Source organism: Cyprinodon tularosa, unplaced genomic scaffold (genome assembly GCF_016077235.1).
Source record: "Cyprinodon tularosa strain WSP-4 unplaced genomic scaffold, ASM1607723v1 ctg473, whole genome shotgun sequence".
NCBI classification, from domain to species: domain Eukaryota; kingdom Metazoa; phylum Chordata; class Actinopteri; order Cyprinodontiformes; family Cyprinodontidae; genus Cyprinodon; species Cyprinodon tularosa.
This window is the reverse complement of record NW_024039200.1, coordinates 573,841-594,523: the sequence shown is the minus strand read 5'-3', so window position 1 is coordinate 594,523 and position 20,683 is coordinate 573,841. Positions and strand designations below refer to the sequence as shown.

The following is a 20,683-nucleotide window of genomic DNA, read 5'->3' as shown; positions in this document are numbered from 1 at the left end:
TATATTTCATTTATACCTTGCTTGTTTAGATCTAGATTTGTGTTTGCAGGAAATGGGGACTCCATCTTTTCAGAGCTCATTGAGATCTCTGACAGCAACCCCAAAGTGTTGTTTCCCTCGAGATCTCCTCCTTCAGTGTCCTGGTCTCCATCCTCACTGAAACACAAAAACACATTCACTAAAGATCTGAAAGATCTGAAGTGGATACAGTCCCAGCACTAGAAGTGTCATGGTGCAGAGTCTACTAGTATTTACATGCACTTAAATGTAACTTGCACCTGTGGACAGCAAGTTAGGGGTTATGCTAAATAGATTGCACATATAACAGTGGGCTTAGGGCAAACTACTGTATAAGTTAACATGTAATTCTTGATATAAGGCTTCATTTTTATTGCACATCCCATCATAGTCTAAGAGTTTTTGCACATTACTCATTCCGCTTTTCTAAATGTGCAGATGTTACAGATTCTCTGTTTGGTTTACAGTAAGTCTGGATTGGGTCACGCAAAGACATTGTTGCTTCTCTGTTGGCTTACATCAGAGCATAATAGAGATGTTTAATGTCCACTTTGATCATATTCAAATCCAGTATAATTGGGCCTTCATAATACAACCACTGTGTTTTGCTGTCTGATAAGAGTATTTTGACCATGACACACAGCATTATTATTGCATATGGGCATAACAATTTAGTTTTAGTTTTAATGGTTTGATACACTGAGAGCAAACAGCTTTAATGTAAATAGGACTTTAATGGTTTTTGTTTCAGGACGGCTCTCTTTTCATCAACTTTCCATGAGGTTCAGATTTAGAGGACAATATCTGCACCTTCAACAGACTGGCTCCCCAATTCCTACATAGCTCACATATAAGCCGTTTTGCCGCTTCTCTAAAGAATGCTCTGCTTGTACCTTGTCACAGCATTTTGCAAACTTGGTTTAATTGTATACAACTCATAGCTATTCTCTACACCCCATAGCCAATCTGTCACATAAAAGCCAAATAAAATACACAAAAGTTTGACATTGCAATGTGACAAAACATTGAAACATTTAAGGGAGGAATGCTTTTTCAAGTTGCTGTAGTTAATTTTACTTCATATAAAACTAAATATTGTAAATAAGCAATTAATATATTTATAAATAAATCTAATAAATTCTGCATGGAGTTTGCACGTTCTCCCTGAGCATGCGTGGGTTCTCTCAGGGTACTCCGGCTTCCCCCCACAGTCCAAAAACATGACTGTTAGGTTAATTGGCTTCTCTAGATTTTTCTTAGGTGTCAGTGTGTGCGTGAATGGTTGTTTGTCCTGTTTGTCTCTGTGTTGCCCTGCGATGAACGGGCGACCTGTCCAGGCTGTACTCAGCCTCTCGCCCATTGACAGCTGGAGATAGGCACCGGCACCCCTCAAGACCCCACTTGGAATTAAGCGTGTAAGAAAATGGATGGATGGAAATCGAATAAATACTGATTTTTAGAAATAACAAATTGCTTTTAAGCATCTTTTTTTAATTACTATTATCTTACTTATCCTCTTCATTTATTGCCAAATATATTGACTGAAGTACTCACATATTCCCTGACTGTATGCTGTACTTCTTTCGGCTCATCCTTGTAGCTTGCTGGCTGAAGAACATGTGCCGCTCAGACTTCTTCCACATGTAGTAATACCCTACACACTCACCAACTGAGCGTGTTCGGACCTGTGAGAACAAAGGTTGCCTTTACAGTAGAAAGAAATCTGAAGAAAAACTGATAAACCACAGGTAACAGATGGTGCCTTTAACAATATACAGAGGTGAAAAAGTTCAGAATTTAATTTTTTACCTTATTGGCCTGAATGAGATGGAAATTTTTCCCGTAAACACGATAGCCGTTCTCAAAGTTCCTACACTCTTCCTCGCTCCAACAGCACAGCTCCTCTGAAAGAAGCAGGTTAACAGAGAACAATAATATAATCCAGTTCAGGTAGAGCATATGTTTTCATTTACACTAAAAATCATTCAACACTAGCTGATAATCTACCTGTAGAGTCCTTAGGCTAGAGCATAAACTCTGAGTTTTTTTTATTTTGTTTTTTCATACTGATCTGATCTGATTCAAATGTTACATAAAGGAACCTTATATCTTGCAACGTGTGTGAAGTTTTTAGCCTTGACACAAATATTATTTAGAAATATAACAAATTATCACAGATAGTAATGTACTTTTTATTATTTCTTTTTTTATAAAATTAGCAGCAAAAGAAGGAAATAAGAGTTCAGTGCACAGGATGATCCAGCTAATTAGCCAATATAACATTTTTTTTTTTTTTTTTTATTAATTCAGTAAAGGCAAACAAAATAACAAATATTGCCACAGATATCTGATCCAGGTATTTGATCGGTGCATCTCTACCTTTTATTGTCAAATGGTTTACGATACAGAAATAAGGTTACCGGGCTTTGAAATAGCTGAAACACATTTTAGATAAATTTGAAGAGTTAAACTACAGTGGAAATTAGACATTTAGATATGGAGTGTGACATTTCATGCTCACTTTCTTTTCTTAAATCAAATGTTTCAGGTCACTTAATGGGACTAAAATGATGTATTAGTGTAATACTATTTTTATATATTACAATATATATTATACCTTTACTAAATGATTTATTAGTATGCTGTTTTAATAACCATTTCTAAAAAAATAAATGTTGACTTTTTAAATTGTGAAGTTTACATATTCTATGCATTCAAACTATTTTCTGAAAGCCAGGATGATGATGATTATGATGATGTCATGGCGATGAAAGCTTAGGCTACTTCGTAACATCAAAGTTAAATGGAGGAACACCAATGAAAGCATCGTGACGGAACACTTTAAACATGCTTCCTTGTGTAAGATCTTGGAAAAATCTAGAAAATCAACTAAGCTATCAAGCAGAGTGCTGTGAGCCTTCATAGGTCTGGTCCATGTTGTTCCCACATATCTGAAGCTGCTATGTTCATATTTTCTAAAATACCCCAGTTTAATGTGGTATCATTTTTATCTTCATATCCTGCTACCATAAAACTCCAGTGTGATAGCAGAGTTTGGAAAACATCTAGAACACAAACAAACAAGACTTATAAAAAATGAAAAAAAAAAAACCTGAAGATGCTACTGAAGCGGAAAATAAAATAATAAAGCTACTGGAAAGCGTTTGCTCTGCTCAAAGACCAATCAGGGAGGTAAAGACCATCTCCTACAAAGGAACATAAAAAGTCAAACAAAAGTTTGCAAATAAACTCGGAAATAAAAAAATGTATGTGTGATGTGAAAATTATGCTGCGGGGGCAGCGTCATGTTTTGTGGGTGTTTTATTACAGGATTAACTGGTGCACTTCACATAATAGATTATGTGAAGCTAATGGATAAATACAAATAAAAAAACAAAAACAAAGACAAGGCAGAGAGTTGAAGCTTTGGCACAAACCAATATTCTAATTAGACTGTGACCATAAGTTACAACTCAACTAGCCACAGAGTTGTTAAATGACCAAAGTCATAGATCTGATTTCAGGTTTATTTAAGTTAACATGAGAAGAAGGGTTGCAAACTTTAAAGTTGGCTGCATATATGTTTTTACACCAAGCTTATGTCTTAAGGTGAACCTTTAAATATTAGGGGTTAAATGTTCAACAGCACATCTTAAAAGGATTACCTATAAAAATGGATTAAGTGTTTTTTTTCATAACCAGTTGAACCGGTAATTCATTGAATACGGCAGTTTAACAGTTTAACGTTTAAGGTTGGGTTGGAAGTAAGGGTGTGCAAAATAATCATCATGACGATGCATCACGATTCTAATTTTTGTGATCTACTGCATCGATTCTTGAAGGCAAGAATGGATTTAAAAAAAATAAAAATAAAATAAAAAATGAACAAATAAAATACATAAATGTTTGGCGCACATCAGCCAAACCAAGTGGAATACAACTTCCAGTCCAGCAGATGTCGCTGCGGATGTGTTGAACAAGAGTCTTACCACTAAACACTTTAACATTGAAGCGTAATCGTCTGAGAGCTTCTTCTGCATTGAAGTTGCATTTCACTAGTTCATACAATGCCTAAAAGAACAGTGAAAAAGATGGCAAATATTACAACCTTTCACAGAAACCGGAAATGTCATCAGTTAGCTATATATAAAGGAATAAATATACTTAAACTAGGCTAAGACAACAGTTCTTCTGAGGAATCTTTAGAAAACCAAGCAAGAGGTTCTTTAAAATAGTTTGTTGCAAAAACAAAAAACCACTACAAAAAACAAAACAAAAACGTCCACTAAACTGCTAGTTGCTGAGAATAGGATATAATGTCGGATTGATGTACCTGCTCATTGTCTTGGACAGGGGCTCCTTGGGTCCATACCGCCCACTCCTGGATACAAAGTTTTTGTGCATTCAGCAAAAATTCTTCCACTTCCTGCACTGGCAGAACCCCCGGCCTCCAAAGCAACTGGTCATCGTCTCTGTAGGCTGGATGACGGCAAGGAAGAGAAAGTGGCATAAAAGAAGGGGACAGAGGAAAAGAGGTGATAACTATTTCAGATAATTGCATAGCCTTAGTTCTGTTATAGTAACTTTGTAATTTTTAAATTCTTTAGAGATAAAACAGCTGAAAGTATTTCCTTGGAGTATTAGCTGTATAATGTTCAAGGGGTCTGCTCTACAAACACATCACTAAAAATCCCTTACCTCTCTCCTCAGATGCATGGGGATTTATTGGTGGGATTTTTGCTTGATACATAGAGCCAACCTTGATCTGCCGTAGAGAAAAACAAAAAAAATCTGTTAAAATATGAACATGCATTGAACTTGAATTTGAGAATGTGAAGTGAATTAATTTCCAAAGTAAATTTTCCTGCTTGCATTTTCCCACACTCTCTATGGTCACTACAGCCCCTGTTAAGGCCAGAAAACACAGTATCCAATTTTGCGTCTGATTAACAGAAAATCGTTTCAGACAAGGTTGTGTTGTTTAGCGTCAATTGAAAGTGAATCTGGACGATCACACCTGACACCATTTTATGCAAGGGGGCTTGCGTAGGTCTGACTGAGATAGACCCCCAGGTCTATTTTAGTCGGACTATGCAGCAATTTCACGGGTCTGACAGGACGAGAGACGAAGTTACATATTCTCAAGGATACAGATTTTCAAACGATTTGGGGGATAATACAAAATAAAATCTGTTAATCGCATGGGGAAACAGTTAGCTTCTGGAATAGACTTCCTGAAGCTGGCTTAAGGAAGAGAAAAAAATGGATTTAGTAAAATAGTGAAATAACGAGGGGCACAATAAAATTCCCAGATCTCACTCTGAGAATCACCTCTTACTGCCTCAGCCAGCACATTAACTATCCCACGGCATTTATTGCTGTGCTTTTCTTTTCTTTAGATGTGGATCTAATTATGTGTATATAATATGTGTATATAATATAGACATATGAACTTTCTCTATCTGATCTGGTTTGAGATGCTGCACAAACTCGCTTTGCTTTATAGAATGCACCAGTATTTTTTTTTGTTTTTTTCATAATCTGTCCCAGTCAAATGTGGGAAATTATTTTAATTTGTGAATAGCACAGAGACAGAATAACAGAAAAACTCTTTGCAGATCTGCCCGTGCTGCCTAGTCGAAGCCTCTGTATACGCAGTCAGTGTGACATCAGAGATTAAAAAGTCATACACAACCGGTATGTTCTTGCCTTTACAATGGCAAAAAAACTGTTTTACACAGTATGATGCGCATATGCACAGCACTGAAATATATTCTCCCCTAAACATAAATAATAACAGACAGACTGACTTCATGCTGCATACATAAAGAAATGCTATAAAAACTTAAAGTAACTCAGATGTTGGAAATTTCTACTACTTTCTAATTCTTCTGAGGACTAAATGGAACCTAGTGTCATCTGGTGTTGTGAATAGTGTTGCACTAAATCAAATTTGTTATATCTCAAACATATTTAGATCACTGGGTTCAGAACAGTATTTTGTCTTATTCTAATATTGTATTAAAGATGAGCCTCCACTTTCATCAAAAAACAACCATTAATACTAATATTTAACAAAATATATCTTATCTTTTTGTGTTCCTCCACTGGTATTTAATTATTTCTAGTTATGAGCTCCAAGTCCTTGAATTTAGGAATTCCCCTGTAACTCCTTCAGAGGGCTTTGATCGCACAGTGAGAAGAAACAAGTTTGTCTAATTTCAGTCTTGGCTACAATTTGGAGACTTAGAAGTACATCTTCTAGAAATACTATACCCTCATTAGTTTTAAATGTATCTGATTTAATACGATAAAAAGGATTGCCCACCAAACGATGCGTGTCATTCTACTGTTCCTGAATTAACATTACAGTCGTTACAAATATGAAGAAAAAATTTTTTATGGTGAAGCCCAAATTAATTCTATCAAAGTATTTCATAATGTTTTAAATCACATTCCATAGTTCTGACAATCTAATATGAATTATTATACTGAATTAAATAAACCTTAGAAATACTACTAATATTAAAGTCAAAGTCTTTGATATTTCATTTTAACTAATAAAAATATTTTCTGCCCTTGGAGCTGCAGCATGACAGAACCCGTTAGCAATAATTTATAAATTCATAGTTAATTAGACGTAACATATTGGCCCGAATATAAGATAAGTTCTTTTTCTCTTTAAAAACTATGTGAAAATGTGCAGTCGTCTTATAATCGGGATCAAACCAAATATACAGGCTGACAGCTGTCTGGGGTCGCTACACGATCGCAACAGCAGAGGGCGTTAGTTATTTGTAAAGCCAGTGACCTCATTGTGGCTGGGGTCATCTTTTTATCACAACAGAGAAGAAGTGAGAAGGATACTAAAAATGGAGAATGGCTGCCAAGAATGGAGTGGATAAAAAGTCAGACAAGTTTGCAGACATTTGAGGCAGAGTTATGACGCAGATTTTAAAATAATGGTGGTCAAGAGGAGTGGAGGCATCAAAACAACTGTCAGGCAGCAAAGAAATACGCAGTTACAGAGAGCAATGTCAGAAGAGGGCATGTTGAAAAAGGCCAGGAAAAAGGCAAACAGCTAAAGAAGAGCTTATCAAAAACTTGCAGAGCTGCAGGGTGATAGAAGAAGTAACAGCGAGCGCAGCGAGACAGAGGACATCTGTGATTAAAAGCCTCACGCAGGTTTTTGAGACGTTCCGTGAGCAAAGTTCAGATTGCATCGGGTTGAAATGTTGCAAGATTTCAATTAAAATGTTTAATTGCAAAAATCTTTCAATGCAATATTCTTCAAATAAAAATTGTTATCCCTTTATTATAAAATAGTTTCTTTAAACCAAATAAATTTGGTTTATTAGTTTTTTTCCCCTCTATTTCAGTCTTGTTTTGTCTCTAAAAATTGGTCCTGGAGAGAGGGGGTCGTCTTATAATCAGGGTCGTCCTATATCCTAACTGAGGTCGCGAGGGGTGCTGGTGCCCATTTCCAGCTGTCTACTGGCGGGAGGCAGAGTACACCCTGGACAGGTCGCCAGTGGAATCCGGATCTTATTGCTGCAAGGGGACAGTGCTACCCACTGCGCCACTGAGCAGCCGGACCATCATAAGAAAATAATAAACAAATGAATAAAACCACAGGTCACACAAACTCAACAGACTAGTTTGTTGGCAACCCTAGAATGTATTGGTATTGCAAAGATGAACTTAAGTGTATATTGTCTTAAAGGTGAGTGTCCCAAATTTATATCTTCTTTATATATTTCTGATTCATTTTTCAGATATATTATGCTATCTGCTACTACTATTATAACCATGGTGAAGATATACAAAAACTCCTTTAAATACATTTTTTGTAGCTACTAGATGTTCGAAAACTGATTTTTTTTTTGAATTATAGCTTTCAATGAAGGAAAAAAAAATAAAATAAATACAAACCACTGATGCCAAAAGTATCTGCCCACCAAACATTCATACAATATAACACAATAGATAATGCTCATTAACCCACTTCCAAGGGGTGTAAATATAAAGTAAGAAAGAGATCCATTTCTTTTTTCCATCAATAACCATAATTCAATGTATAATACTTTATTAATCCCCAAGGGAAATGAAATAATTATGAAAATAAGTTAATTAAAAAACCAAATGGTGGAAGGCATCTTGCCCTTAAAGTATTGGAGATATCGATGGATTTTCATTAACCCTGCTTGCAAACTGAATTATTGAGGTATTTGTGAGTTCACAAACAAAAGAGAAACCATTCTGTAGAGTTCCAACTTTAATCTTCCACGTTTATCCCAGGGCAGATATGTTTCAGTATCATAGCGGAGCATTAAGCTGTGATAAAAGGAAGAGCCACTGAGTCCGCAGTCAAATCAAGATAAACATGGCAGTGCAGAAGGACGTGCATGTAGCCACTGCTATCACATTTGTTTTGTCGAAGTCTACAATTTCATTTTTGAAATAGGAACAACAAAAGCATAAAAGTGGAACTTGTGGTTTATCATGGCCTCTGCTGCCATTTCTTTTGTTAGAATAACTAGCTAAAATCAAATGTTGGTAGGCTTTGCCCAATCAGCTGAAAAGGTTCTGCTTAACGTCCCTCTTTCCACCTGACATACTCGATAGAGGTAATCCCAGATTATTAATGTGTTGAACTAAAACTGAGGACTACACATCATCAATCTGCTCATCTTCAAAAGTCAAAGAAGGAAAGCTACTCCCCTTAATACTTTAAATCAAACCATTTTAAACAAATGGAAATGTCACAAATAAAGGTGGATCAGGACAAAGGTTTAACTTGCCATCATGCACAGTGACCAGCTCAACATAATATTCTTTGTAGCTAACCTTGTGCTCGTCATTGGATGGAATAGACCAATCATCAGTGTCCTCATCTGATGAGTTGGCAGAGGAAGATCTGTCTCCATCTGAAATAGAACAAACAACAAAGAGTGACTCAAGCTTTCATTAGTAAAATGAAAGATGGCAAAAAGCAGTTTGCAAGCTTGAACGATTGCCTCCAGATTCCAGAAGAGACATGATTAACAACAACTATGAAAACAAGCCAACAAATACTTTAGGATTTTCAAGCATGTGAATAAGTCATATGTCTGAAGCAGAATAAAAGAATGAATTAAATTCTTAAAAGAACGGCCTGCCAAATCTGAAGCAATTGTAGGATCAAATATACAGTGAGGAAAATAAGTATTTGAAGACCCTACTATTTTGCAAGTTCCCCCACTTAGAAATCATGGAAGGGTCTGAATTTGTCATTGTAGGTGCATATCCACTTTGAGAGACATAATGTAAAAAAAAAACCCAAAAGCAAATCCAGAAATCACTATGTATGATTTTTTAAACTATTTATTTGTATGATACAGCTGCAAATAAGTATGTGAACACCTAAGAAAAACAATATTAATTTGATACAGTAGCCTTTCTTTGCAATAACAGAGGTCAAACGGTTCCTGTAGTTTTTCACCAAGTTTGCACGCACTGCACGAGGGATTTTGGCCCACTCCTCCACACAGATCTTCTCTAGATCAGTCAGGTTTTTGGGCTGTCAATGAGAAACACAGAGTTTGAGCTCCCTCCAAAAATTCTATATTGGGTTTAGGTCTGGAGATTGGCTTGGCCACATCAGAACCTTGATATGCTTCTTACAGAGCCACTCCTTGGTTATCCTGGCTGTGTGCTCTGGATCATCATCATGTTGGAGAACCCAGCCTTGACCCATCTTCAATATTCTAACTGAGGGAACAAGGTTGTTCCACAAAATCTTGCACTGCTTGTCTCCGGTCATCCTCTCCTTAATACAATGCATTCACTCTGCCCCATGTGCAGAAAAACATCCTCAAAGCATGATGCTACCAATCCAAACACAGTTAGTGGAATTATGACCAAAAAGTTCTAATTTGGTCTCATATGACCACATGACTTTCTCCCATGACTTCTCTGGATCATCCAAATGGTCATTGGCAAACTTAAGACAACCCTTAACATGTGCTGGTTTAAGCAGGGGAACCTTCTGTGCCATGCATGATTTCAAACCATGACGTCTTAGGGTATTACCAACAGTAACCTTGGAAACAATAGTCCCAGCTCATTTCAGGTCATTGACCAGCTCCTCCTGTGTAGTTCTGGGCTGATTTCTCACCTTTCTTAGGATCATATAGACCCCACGAGGTGAGGTCTTGCATGGTGCCCCAGTTTGAGGGTGATTGACAGTCATGTTTAGCTTCTTCCATTTTCTAATCCATTTTGTCTCTAGTGTCTCAAGTCAGCTCCTTGGTCTTGGCCGTGTTATTAGTTGGATTATTACTGATCGTATGGGGTGGACAGGTATCTTTATGCAGCTAATAAAATCAAACATGTGAATCTAATTTAGGATAATAAATAGAGTGGAGGTGGACATTTTGAAGGCAAAAAGGTCTTTGAGGTTTAGAATTCTAGCTGTTACTTATTTTCCTCACTGTGTATATATATATATATATATATATATATATATATATATATATATATATATATATATATATATATATATATATATATATATATATTAGGGATGGAACGGTCCGACCCGTTCAGTTCGACTGTCTCGGATCGTTTCGCGTGTGTTGCGTTCGGTACATGCGCAGTGCCTTTTTCTCATAGGCGAAGCGTTTACACTCCAGAGCAGAAGGTGGCGGTACTGCGACAAAAGCCAACCACCAGTAGTAAAAAAAAAGAAGAAGAAGCGAAGCAGCGTAGCCGGGTGTAGCAGAAAAAAAGCAGTTGTTGTGGAGAATTGTGTGGGTATGGCGAGTGGGAAAGAACAGGAGTTAGAAGACGTGCCAGCAGAACTTTATAGGTCCGCTGTACGGGACCACTTTGCATTTAGAGTGACCTACGATGACGGCGGAAAGAAAGTTGTGGATAAAAGTGCAACAGTGTGCAAGCATTGTGCAACACGTTTTGTTTATGCTAACAGCGACATGACCAACATGTCATACTCTCTCTCTCTCTCTCTCTCTCTCTCTGTATATATATATATATATATATATATATATATATATATATATATATATATATATATATATATACAGAGAGAGAGAGAGAAAAATAATTAGTAGTTTCAAACTGAGTCACACGCAGGTAAAGCCAAATAATTATCGGGGAAAAGTGTTTTTAGACAAAACATCTAAAATACAAATGTCAAAACAACCAGCTGTTTAGCTCAGTAACACAGTATATTAAGACTCCACTTTGTACAACCTTTTTCTTCACAATTAATAATTGTCAAAATTTTGCTGTGATATGAAAACATTCTCTTAGCCTTAGGGGAACAAAAATCTGATTATTAACATAAACATTTTGTGTAGATGCTTCAAAAACATTTTTTTAAGTGAAGATTACTCTATCACTTCTACTGTTATAAAAACAAAAAAACAATTTTATCAGCACTTCTTTTAGAATCAGTCCTGTGGGTTTGTGTTACCCTGGAGGCAAGGCAGCAGAACTGAGGTGTTGGAGGAGGGGATATCATAGGTTGAAGCTTGTTTTTCTATCCTGCCATGAAACACATCCTTAGCTTTCTGATCCTGTGCAACAACAAAGGAAAGAATAATGAAAAACACTTAAGAGCTCAGGAAAACAGTTCTAATTTAAATATGGACTATTTCTTTGGTTCTTAGGAAACCATCTTTACCAAAGTTACCTTAAGATAAATATTGGAGTAAACACAATGTGAATAATGAAGCACAAATCACATATTTCAAAATAATCATACATATACAGTATTTGCACATTTCTTTTATTCAATTATTTATTCATACCCAAAATCAGATACAGTCACATTTAACTGTGTTGATTACAAAGGAAACGATCTAAACATTACTGGAGTGAGTTCTATTTATTAGAGCAACTGCTAGAGGTTAATTGGGCTAAAACCAACCTTATCTTGGGTCATATCTTGCAGGGTGGTGGTCAGAGGACACTTCTTCTGCGGATTAGATACTGGGTATCCATAATAGGCCAGAAGCTCCTCCAAGGAAGGCTCACTGACCTAAAGGTGAATATGGTAGAGAAGTGTTATAAAATTTTGATTAAATTTTATCTTCATCTCCTAACAAAACATTATTTTTTCCAAAAGGTTGAAATTGCAACAATGCAGAAATAATCCTAAAAAAAGTGCACCACTTAATATAACTAGATTTAGCAACAATTACTTAAGCTGTTGTTTCCCATATGACTTCTTCAGTCCTGTACACATTTTTGAAGGAATCTAGGCCCACACCTCTTTACAAAATTGTTTTAGTTCATTTAGGTTTGTAAGCATTTTGCTGTATTTCTGTCCTCTTTAGGTCCTGTCACAGCATCTCAATCGGGCTGAGATTTAGAAGTCTACATTTCCTCTTAGGCCTTGATTTTTGTCCTCTTTAAGCTATTCCTTTGTTGACTCACTGCTTAGGTAATCATTGTGGTAATGTTCAAGTTTCAACCAATATAGCTGATGTTTTAAGCTGCTATGTTATTGTTCAACTGAGATGACAGTTTGTATTAAGGTCAAATATTCAACTTTGGGCTAATTCAACATAAAAAGAACTTAATAAATGACTGGTAGTTTTTTTCAGATAAAACTTAAGACATATTTGAACAAGATTGCTTCCTCATTGAACTTCCAGAAATTAAATTTTTTTTTTGTTTTTCCCTTGTAAAGTGGAGTGCAGGGACATCCCTTTTGTCCATGCCAACTCCTTCAACAGTGTCCACCAACATCCCTCTCAGATGCCTAGTGTGCCAGAGACAGGCTTTATTTGTGAAATTAGAAGCTATATATATATATAAGTAATAAAACTATAACCAATGATTTGTTGAAAGTAAAACCTCAAAAAACGGTCCACTGAAAGGTGCGACAGAAGTAAACGTTCAAAGGTGGTTTAATCAGCCAGATTTCTGTTTTCTCACTGTAAAGAGACCATAGAGGTAGAAAAAAACAACAATCTGGGTTGAGATTTCTACTTGAATTGTAGTTAAAACCTGATAATTTTATATTACTCTCACTGTGAAACTAATAAATCTATTCAGTCGCTGTCTATACCCGCTTATCCTTGCAGGTCGCAGGGAGAGTTGTGACCCATCTCACAAATGAATCTATGTGATAAATTTAACATAAACTGAAAATCAGATTCCCAAAGGATTAAATAATGATGATCTAATTAAAATAACTCCAATTGGGGAAAAAGTTAAAATGATTAAATGTGGTCTACTTAACATAAGATCTCTTTACTCAAAAACTCTATTAGTTAATGACTTGATAAGTGATAATCATATTGATTTATTTTGCCCTACAGAAACTTGGCTGCAGCAAGAGGATTAGGTAAACATGAATGAGGCAACTCCTTCTAGTTATTTCAATTTTCACATACCGAGAAGTTGTGGGTGAGGAGGAGGAGTAGCAACAATCTTTTAGTCTGACTAACCGTTTACTCCAAAGGCAGTTAATACTTACAACGCTTTTGAACATTTTCAGAGTTCCTATCTGATTTGGTATTAAATACTGACAGGGTCATCATAGTGGGGGATTTTAACATCCATGCTGATGAAGGCGATAGCTTAAGAGCCGCCTTTAATGCTATCTTAGACGCTATTGACTTTGTCAAAATGTGAATAGTTCCACACGTTCTTATCTTCATACTTTGGATCTTTTGCTGACATATGGCATAGAATGTGAAGAAATAACAGTATTTCCTCACAACCCTGTCCTCTCTGACCACTTTTTAATAACCTTCAGGATTACTTTAAAAGAGTTCTCATCCCCCAAAAAAAGGTTTCACTTTAACAGAATCAGTTTCCCTTTCTCTCTCCTCTGTGTCACTGAGCAGTGCTGCACAGTGCAAAAACTTAGTTTATTCCCCTTCACAGGTTGATGATTGTTGATGGGGTTGCTAGTTCTCTGGGTACTGCCTTAGACAACGCAGCCGCTTTGAAAATGAAAACCGTTAAAAATAGAAAGCTGACTCTGGTTTAATGCAGAGCTGTGGACTTTGAAGCAAAATGCTAGGAAACCGGAGAGAAAATATCGCTCCACAGGCCTACAGGAATCCTACCTAGTCTGGAAACTAGTTTAATGCTGTATAAGATGACCCTTTGTAAAGCAAGAACAGCATATTTCTCCTCATTAATAGAGGAGAATAAGATTAATACCAGATATCTTTTTAATACAGTTGCAAAACTCACCCAGAGCCATAGCTCTGTTGAGGCGTTCATTCCATCTGCTCTTGGCAGTAATAATTATATGGGATTCTTTATAAATAAGATTAATCTTATTAAAAATAAGATCATTAACACTCCTTTATCTAGGATTGGTTTATCTGTGGAAGGTGAGGCAGCATCTGAGGTAGCCATAGAATCTGACCCATGTTTCGACTGCTTTGATCCAGTTGAACTTTCAGAGTTAGTAAAACTATTGTCTTCATCTAAGCCTTCAACTTGTATGTAAGATCCAGATCTAACCAGGTTATTTAAAGAGGTATTCCCTTTGATCTCCTCCTCCGTTTTAGATGTGATTAATCTATCCCTGTTACAGGGACATGTTCCTAACTTCTTAACCCAGATGACTTGGTCAATTGTAGACTTATATCCAATCTTCCTTTCTTATCTAAAATTCTTGAAAAAGTAGTTGCCAAACAAGTGTGCGAGCACTTACACTATAATGAACTTTTTAAAGAGTTTCAGTCTGGCTTTAGAGCACATCATAACACTGAAACAGCTCTGGTGAAGGTTGCTAATGATATTCTCATGGCCTCAGATAATGGACTTGTATTTGTGTCCGTCCTATTGGAGCGCAGTGCTGCATTTGATACAGTTGATCATAATATTCTGCTTGTTCACGTTAATGACAAATCTTCCTCATGCTCAGAGGTTACCTGTGGAGTACCACAGGGATCAGTGATAGAAACAATTCTCTTTACTATATATATATATATATATATATATATATATATATATATATATATATAGTCTGAGCCGGCATGTCATTCATTATTTTGTCTGTCATCTTAATATGAGGTAGGCATTAGCGTGAAGGGTCTTGTCTAAGGAACCATATGGACATTTCTCTTTGAATCCGGGCCTACCGTGTGCAAGTCGGGTGACTTACCACTTGAGCCACAGATCTTAAGACACGAAAGCTCCTAAACATGCACGGAAGGTACCACTCCAAATCCAACACCTTGAGATTGTATGCCAGCCGTAAGGAAGGAGGCCGAGGACTAATGAGCGTAAGAGCCACTATCCAGGATGAAACATCCAAGATCAATGAGTACATCAAGGACAAGGCGACATCCTCAGTGAATGTCTCAGACAATAGGGAACAGAAGATGAGGTGCCAGAGATTCTGTCATGAGAGGATAAGCACCTACATGGGATGTACCACTGAAACATAATCGAAGTGGTGGATTACAGGAAATCCTACCAATGACTAGACAAAGCCGGAGTGAAGGACACACAGAAGCACTCATCATGGCTGCACAGGAGCAGGCCCTAAGCACTAGAGTTTTAGAGACCCAGATCTACCACACCAGATAAGACCCCAGGTGCAGACTCTGCAAAGAGGCCCCTGAGACATTCCAGCATATAACTGCAGGTTGTAAGATGCTGGCAGGGAAAGCTTACATGGAGCCCCATAACCAAGTGGCTGGAATAGTATACAGGAACATCTGTGCAGAGTATGGGCTGGAAACCCCAAGGTCAAAGTGGGAAATGCTTCCAAAGAGGGTAGAGAATGACCGAGCAAAGATCCTGTGGAAGTTCCAGATACAGACGGACCGAATGGTAATGGCAAACCAACCAGACATTGTGGTGGTGCACAAAAAGGAGAGGAAAGCTGTGGTTGACATAACAATACCAAGTAACTGTAACATCAGAAAAAAGGAACACGAGAAACTAGAGAAATACCAGGGGCTCAGAAAAGAGCTGGAGAAAACTTGGAAGATCAAGGCATCAGTGGTACATCAGTGGTCATTGGGGCACTCTGGGCACTGACCCCCAAACTTGAAGAGTAGTTACATCAGATCCCTGGAAATATATCAGACATCTCGGTCCAGAAGAGTGCAGTTCTAGTAACAGCAAAGATACTGCACAGAACCCTCAAGCTCCCTGGCCTCTGGTAGAGAACCCCAGTTTGGAGGAAAAAAGTGGGGGAAGACTGCCCGCGATGAGAGTAAGAATAATGCGATCTATCTATCTATCTATCTATCTATCTATCTATCTATCTATCTATGTGAAAAATGTTGTTCATTATGGTCCTTGGTGTACTCAGGAGGCTTGTGTGTATGCCAGTGTATTGGCAGCGTTTTGGTATTAAAAGGGGTTCACAGGGAAAACCGTCAGTTCTCCTCCAAACTTCATTCCCATCAAAGGGTGAGCAAGAGGGTGAGTGTGATGGATCCCCCCTGTATTCACGTCCACGGTCCTAGCAGACATGATGCTATATCTGTTGCAACTGCTGTTGAAGATTCTCAGTCTCAGTTTTTTACTATTGTTTTTTTTTTTTTTTTACAAAAAAGTAAAAAAAAATAACAATCCACTGGACAATTAGGAGGTCTGCTTATTTATATGATTATAATATTATAAAGAGCCTTTGTGGAAGGTCCAATGAATCACCTGCGGCTCCAGATTAGACCTTTGTAAAAATTACAGCGAGAGACACTCACAATGGCTTCTTAGGGTGTTGACTTCAACAGCCTCAGTATGACTCTCATAGGTAGGAGTAGGGGGGTCTAATGGTATGATTTACTTTATGACACCTTTCTTTCTACAGGGGTGGTGTACGTTTAAAATTTCTTATCTTGAATGAAATTTATTTTAATAAACTTCTCCATATAGCATAACGTTAAATAAAGGCCATATAAACCATAATTACATGCATTCTTATTTACCAAACAAGGAAAAAAATATGAGATTAATATACAAAATTTTAAATAGTGTCTGCTAGGGTTGTCAAAAGTATCGATACTTAAAAAAGTATCGATACTGAAAAGTTGTATCCGGATACAATACTCATTTTCAAAAGTATTGATACTGTGCCACCAACAGTGGCACCTAAACAGTCATTCATCTTATGTGCAGATTAGAGAAAAATGCACTTCCTGAACACTGTGTGTTCGGTTTCAGAATTTTTTCTGTAACAGGTGCAGCTGCTGAGAATTATTTTTGTTTTTTAACTGGTTTGGCTAGTGTCATTGTTATGTGTGTAAAGCATAGCCAAGGAAGGAACACTTTATTTTAATTTTGTAAGTTTTTTATCAAGCTTGCTTAATATTGTGCACAGCATCCAACCTCAAAATATTGGTAATTGTATTTATTTATCTATTTATTGTATTTTGTTTATTAATAAAAACATTTCTGGAGTCTTTGTTTTTATCCTCGTGGTATCGAAAATGACATCGAGTATTGAATATTTTACTTAGTATCGGTATCGAGTTGAAAAGTTTAGTATCGTGACAACCCTAGTGTCTGCATTAAATCTTTTCAAGTAATTGCTCTAAGAAACCCACAATACAATCAGCAATCTCATCTGCATTCTCTATAGCATTATATTGGGAACTGCTGATTTATTTGTTTATTTAAATCAAATGATCAAAATAAAATACTTAAAGGTGGTAGAAATAATTTTCTATCCAGTAAATGCAAAAAATGTCACTTATATAAAAAATATTTTTTTGTTTATATTATTTATTAACAGTTTGTTCGCATGATGTAATCTTTGAATGGCTATTTGGTTAATACTACTTTATATAAAATAAATCATCACTAAGTTGACATCACTAAACAGAGGGGGAGCCAGAACATTTTTATAGGGGTGGCCGAGTAACATCAGGATTCTGCCAAAACTCCAGACATGCAATAAATTCTCCAATAAATTCTACGAGCAGCTTTACTTCATACAGGCAGAGGTGTCAAGTAATGAAGTACAAATACTTTGTTACTGTACTTAAGTATCAATACTTTACTCCTTTACCTATTTTTGTCCCTACTTCTCACTTCTACTCATTACATTTTCATTCAAGTAACTGTACTTTCTATTCTTTACATTTTCTAAACAAACGTTATTCGTTACTTTTGGCTTCGGTTGTATGTTTATAAATATTAATCTATGCGCCATACAATGCAAATCATTGGCACCATCCACATCTAGTGAAAACTAGTTTAACTGGATGAGTCATATAACACAAACACTCATTGGTTAGCTATTTATCAAATTTGTGCTGACGCCAAACGAAGTCATCAGAAGCAAGCAGGTGTTTTTCAAACTGCAAACGTGAATTGTCTATGCCATGCTACAATGTCGGATTCAGAAAAAGATGTCGAAATGTATGAAAGCTCGGATACCGGCGAGAGCGTATCGGAAGATGGAGACGGAGACCAACAAGACCTCCCTCATCCTTGGCCCTATCTCAAAGAATTTTTTTAAATAGTCAAAAAATGTAGCTCTAAAATTCATATAGCGGCATCTGGCTGTTTTTTTTATGTTACTTTATACTTTTATACTTTAAGTAGTTTTTGGAGCACTTGATCACTTTTGAGTAAAGAGGTCAAGCTGATACTTTAACTTTTACCAGAGTGTTTTTAAACTGCAGTATCTATACTTCTACTAATGTGTATACTTTTGACACCACTGCATAATGATGCTCATAAGCGACTCCTCACGCAAATGTTTAAGATGTTACATGCGCAAATACAGTGCCCCTGATCTGTTAGTTTTCAGGAAATCCTACATCTTGAGTTGTGACTAGGGCTGGGTATTGTTAAAAAAATTTCGGTTCCGGTACCAATACAGATACTTTCACAGGGATACCGGTTCCTGAACGATACTTTTTTCAATACTAGTTTTATAATATCAATTCGAAAAAAAAGAAAATTAAACAACATAAAAAAGTACAAATCTTGAGTTTTATTTTAAGCTCTGATTTTTCCATTTACATTTTTCCTCTTACATAAAAAAAAATTCTGTGTCTAATATTCACTGTTACATTGTGAGGACCTTTTTACTTAGCAGTTTTCCTTTAGAAAAATTACCATGTCTGACAAACAAGCCCGTTGAATGGGATCCTTCTGACAGCGCACCGCTGGTATGTGGGGGTCTGAGCGGCTCCGACAGAAATATTGGAAGGCAGGATGAACTGACTGCACTGACTAAGTTTTCAGGTGGATTTTCCCACTTAAAAACATAATAAAACTACTTTATTCCCACTGATCACAGCAAATATAGCTGCAAGGCAAATAAAGGATAGAGTAGCTCCGCCCAACGCGCGTCAGAGCCACTTTTCGACCGCGCAGCCAGAGCAGCAAAGCTTCTTCAGCCGTGCGTCAGAAGCTGGTACAAGCAGCAAAAAAGGAAGCAGCAGACGTGATTTTGCTGCTCTTGCTGCGTCTGGTTTGAAAGCAACATGATTCACTCCGCTCTGGCTTTGCTCTGCCCACGGGCTGCTGAGAGGAGGATGGTCGCCCCGGCTGCGGTCCGCTCTTCTTGCAGTCAAACACCGAGCAACTTTCTGCTCTTAAATTGTTTCCGTGCTTGATGTATTGCATTGCGCACTATTGGCATCAGTCTTAATAAAGTGAAGCCGCACTTTTGACCTGGGGGGCATTTTAAAGGGGTTCTGCGACGCTCACAACCAGTTCACAACAGATACACATGAACCCTGGCTGTAGGCGTGACCACCTGTGTATTTTTCCTGGATGACGCAATCACGTTAAGTGTTACAGCCAATCACCGAAACTTGGTACCGAAAGACGAGGCATGTTTCGATACTCTGTAGAACCGAAGCATTTCGGTCGGTACCATAAAAGAACCGAAGTTCGGTACCCAGCCCTAGTTGTGACGTGTTGCAAAGGTAACCAGTGTAAACTGTTTTCCTTTTCCAGCTAGCGTTTGAGCTAGCAGAAACTATCTTTAACAACTTTGGCCATTTCTTAATCACAAAATTCACAAGAACACGAGTACGGACTTGTGTCCTAACCAAGCATGTTCTTGCGAAGAACACAGGAAAGTATGGACTTGGGGAGAACAGGAGCACGCAGCATAATTATGGGTAAATTGGAAGAGAAGCATACTCGTGACATCACCACATGCCCGGCAAGTCTGGAGCTGCATTTCACCTCCTGTTATTCATAATCTCTAGATAATAAAAAATTCTTACTTTTTTCATTTTTGGGGGGAATAATAGTTAACAGTCAGATAAAAACAAATCAAATCAACATTTTGCCAAAAAAAAACAAAAAACTCGCCATCCTTCAGACATGGCTATGCCGAGAGAGGGCTGCTGCAGACAGGCTAGAATTAGACCTGGCTTTAAATTACGAATTAAATCGGTAAATGGGCCATATAGTGATACTTAAAAGTATAATGATCTTAAAACGTACTTTTATTGAACAACGGCAACAGAAAAGAGAACATTTAACTTAATACTATGAGCTCTGTGAGTGCTGCATTGAAAGCGGCTGCTGCCACAGTACATGCTGGGAGAGCTGTCAGTCTGGAGAACAGACATGTCTGCTCTGATGCATGCTGGGTAAATACAGAGGGGCAAGAACAACATCTAGGGACTTTGTCCATTCTTGGTCTGCTGTTCTTGTGAATTAGAACAGTAATAGGGCTGAGGCTGATGATGTTTCACGAGCA

The 20,683-nt window shown here is 37.3% G+C and overlaps 1 protein-coding gene across 1 annotated transcript in view; it reads right to left on the bottom strand.

Moving 5' to 3' along the window:
• mier2 (mesoderm induction early response 1, family member 2) overlaps positions 1–20,683 on the bottom strand; it is a 38,650-nt gene that overhangs the window by 4,565 nt on the left and 13,402 nt on the right. The window contains exons 3-11 of the mRNA XM_038301763.1: positions 11,951–12,061; positions 11,495–11,597; positions 8,866–8,945; positions 4,717–4,783; positions 4,352–4,497; positions 4,008–4,089; positions 1,828–1,922; positions 1,573–1,703; positions 17–156 (exon numbers count right to left, since the gene is read on the bottom strand). Coding sequence (XP_038157691.1) covers positions 17–156; positions 1,573–1,703; positions 1,828–1,922; positions 4,008–4,089; positions 4,352–4,497; positions 4,717–4,783; positions 8,866–8,945; positions 11,495–11,597; positions 11,951–12,061 — 955 coding nt within the window. The remainder of the gene's footprint in view (positions 1–16; positions 157–1,572; positions 1,704–1,827; positions 1,923–4,007; positions 4,090–4,351; positions 4,498–4,716; positions 4,784–8,865; positions 8,946–11,494; positions 11,598–11,950; positions 12,062–20,683) is intronic.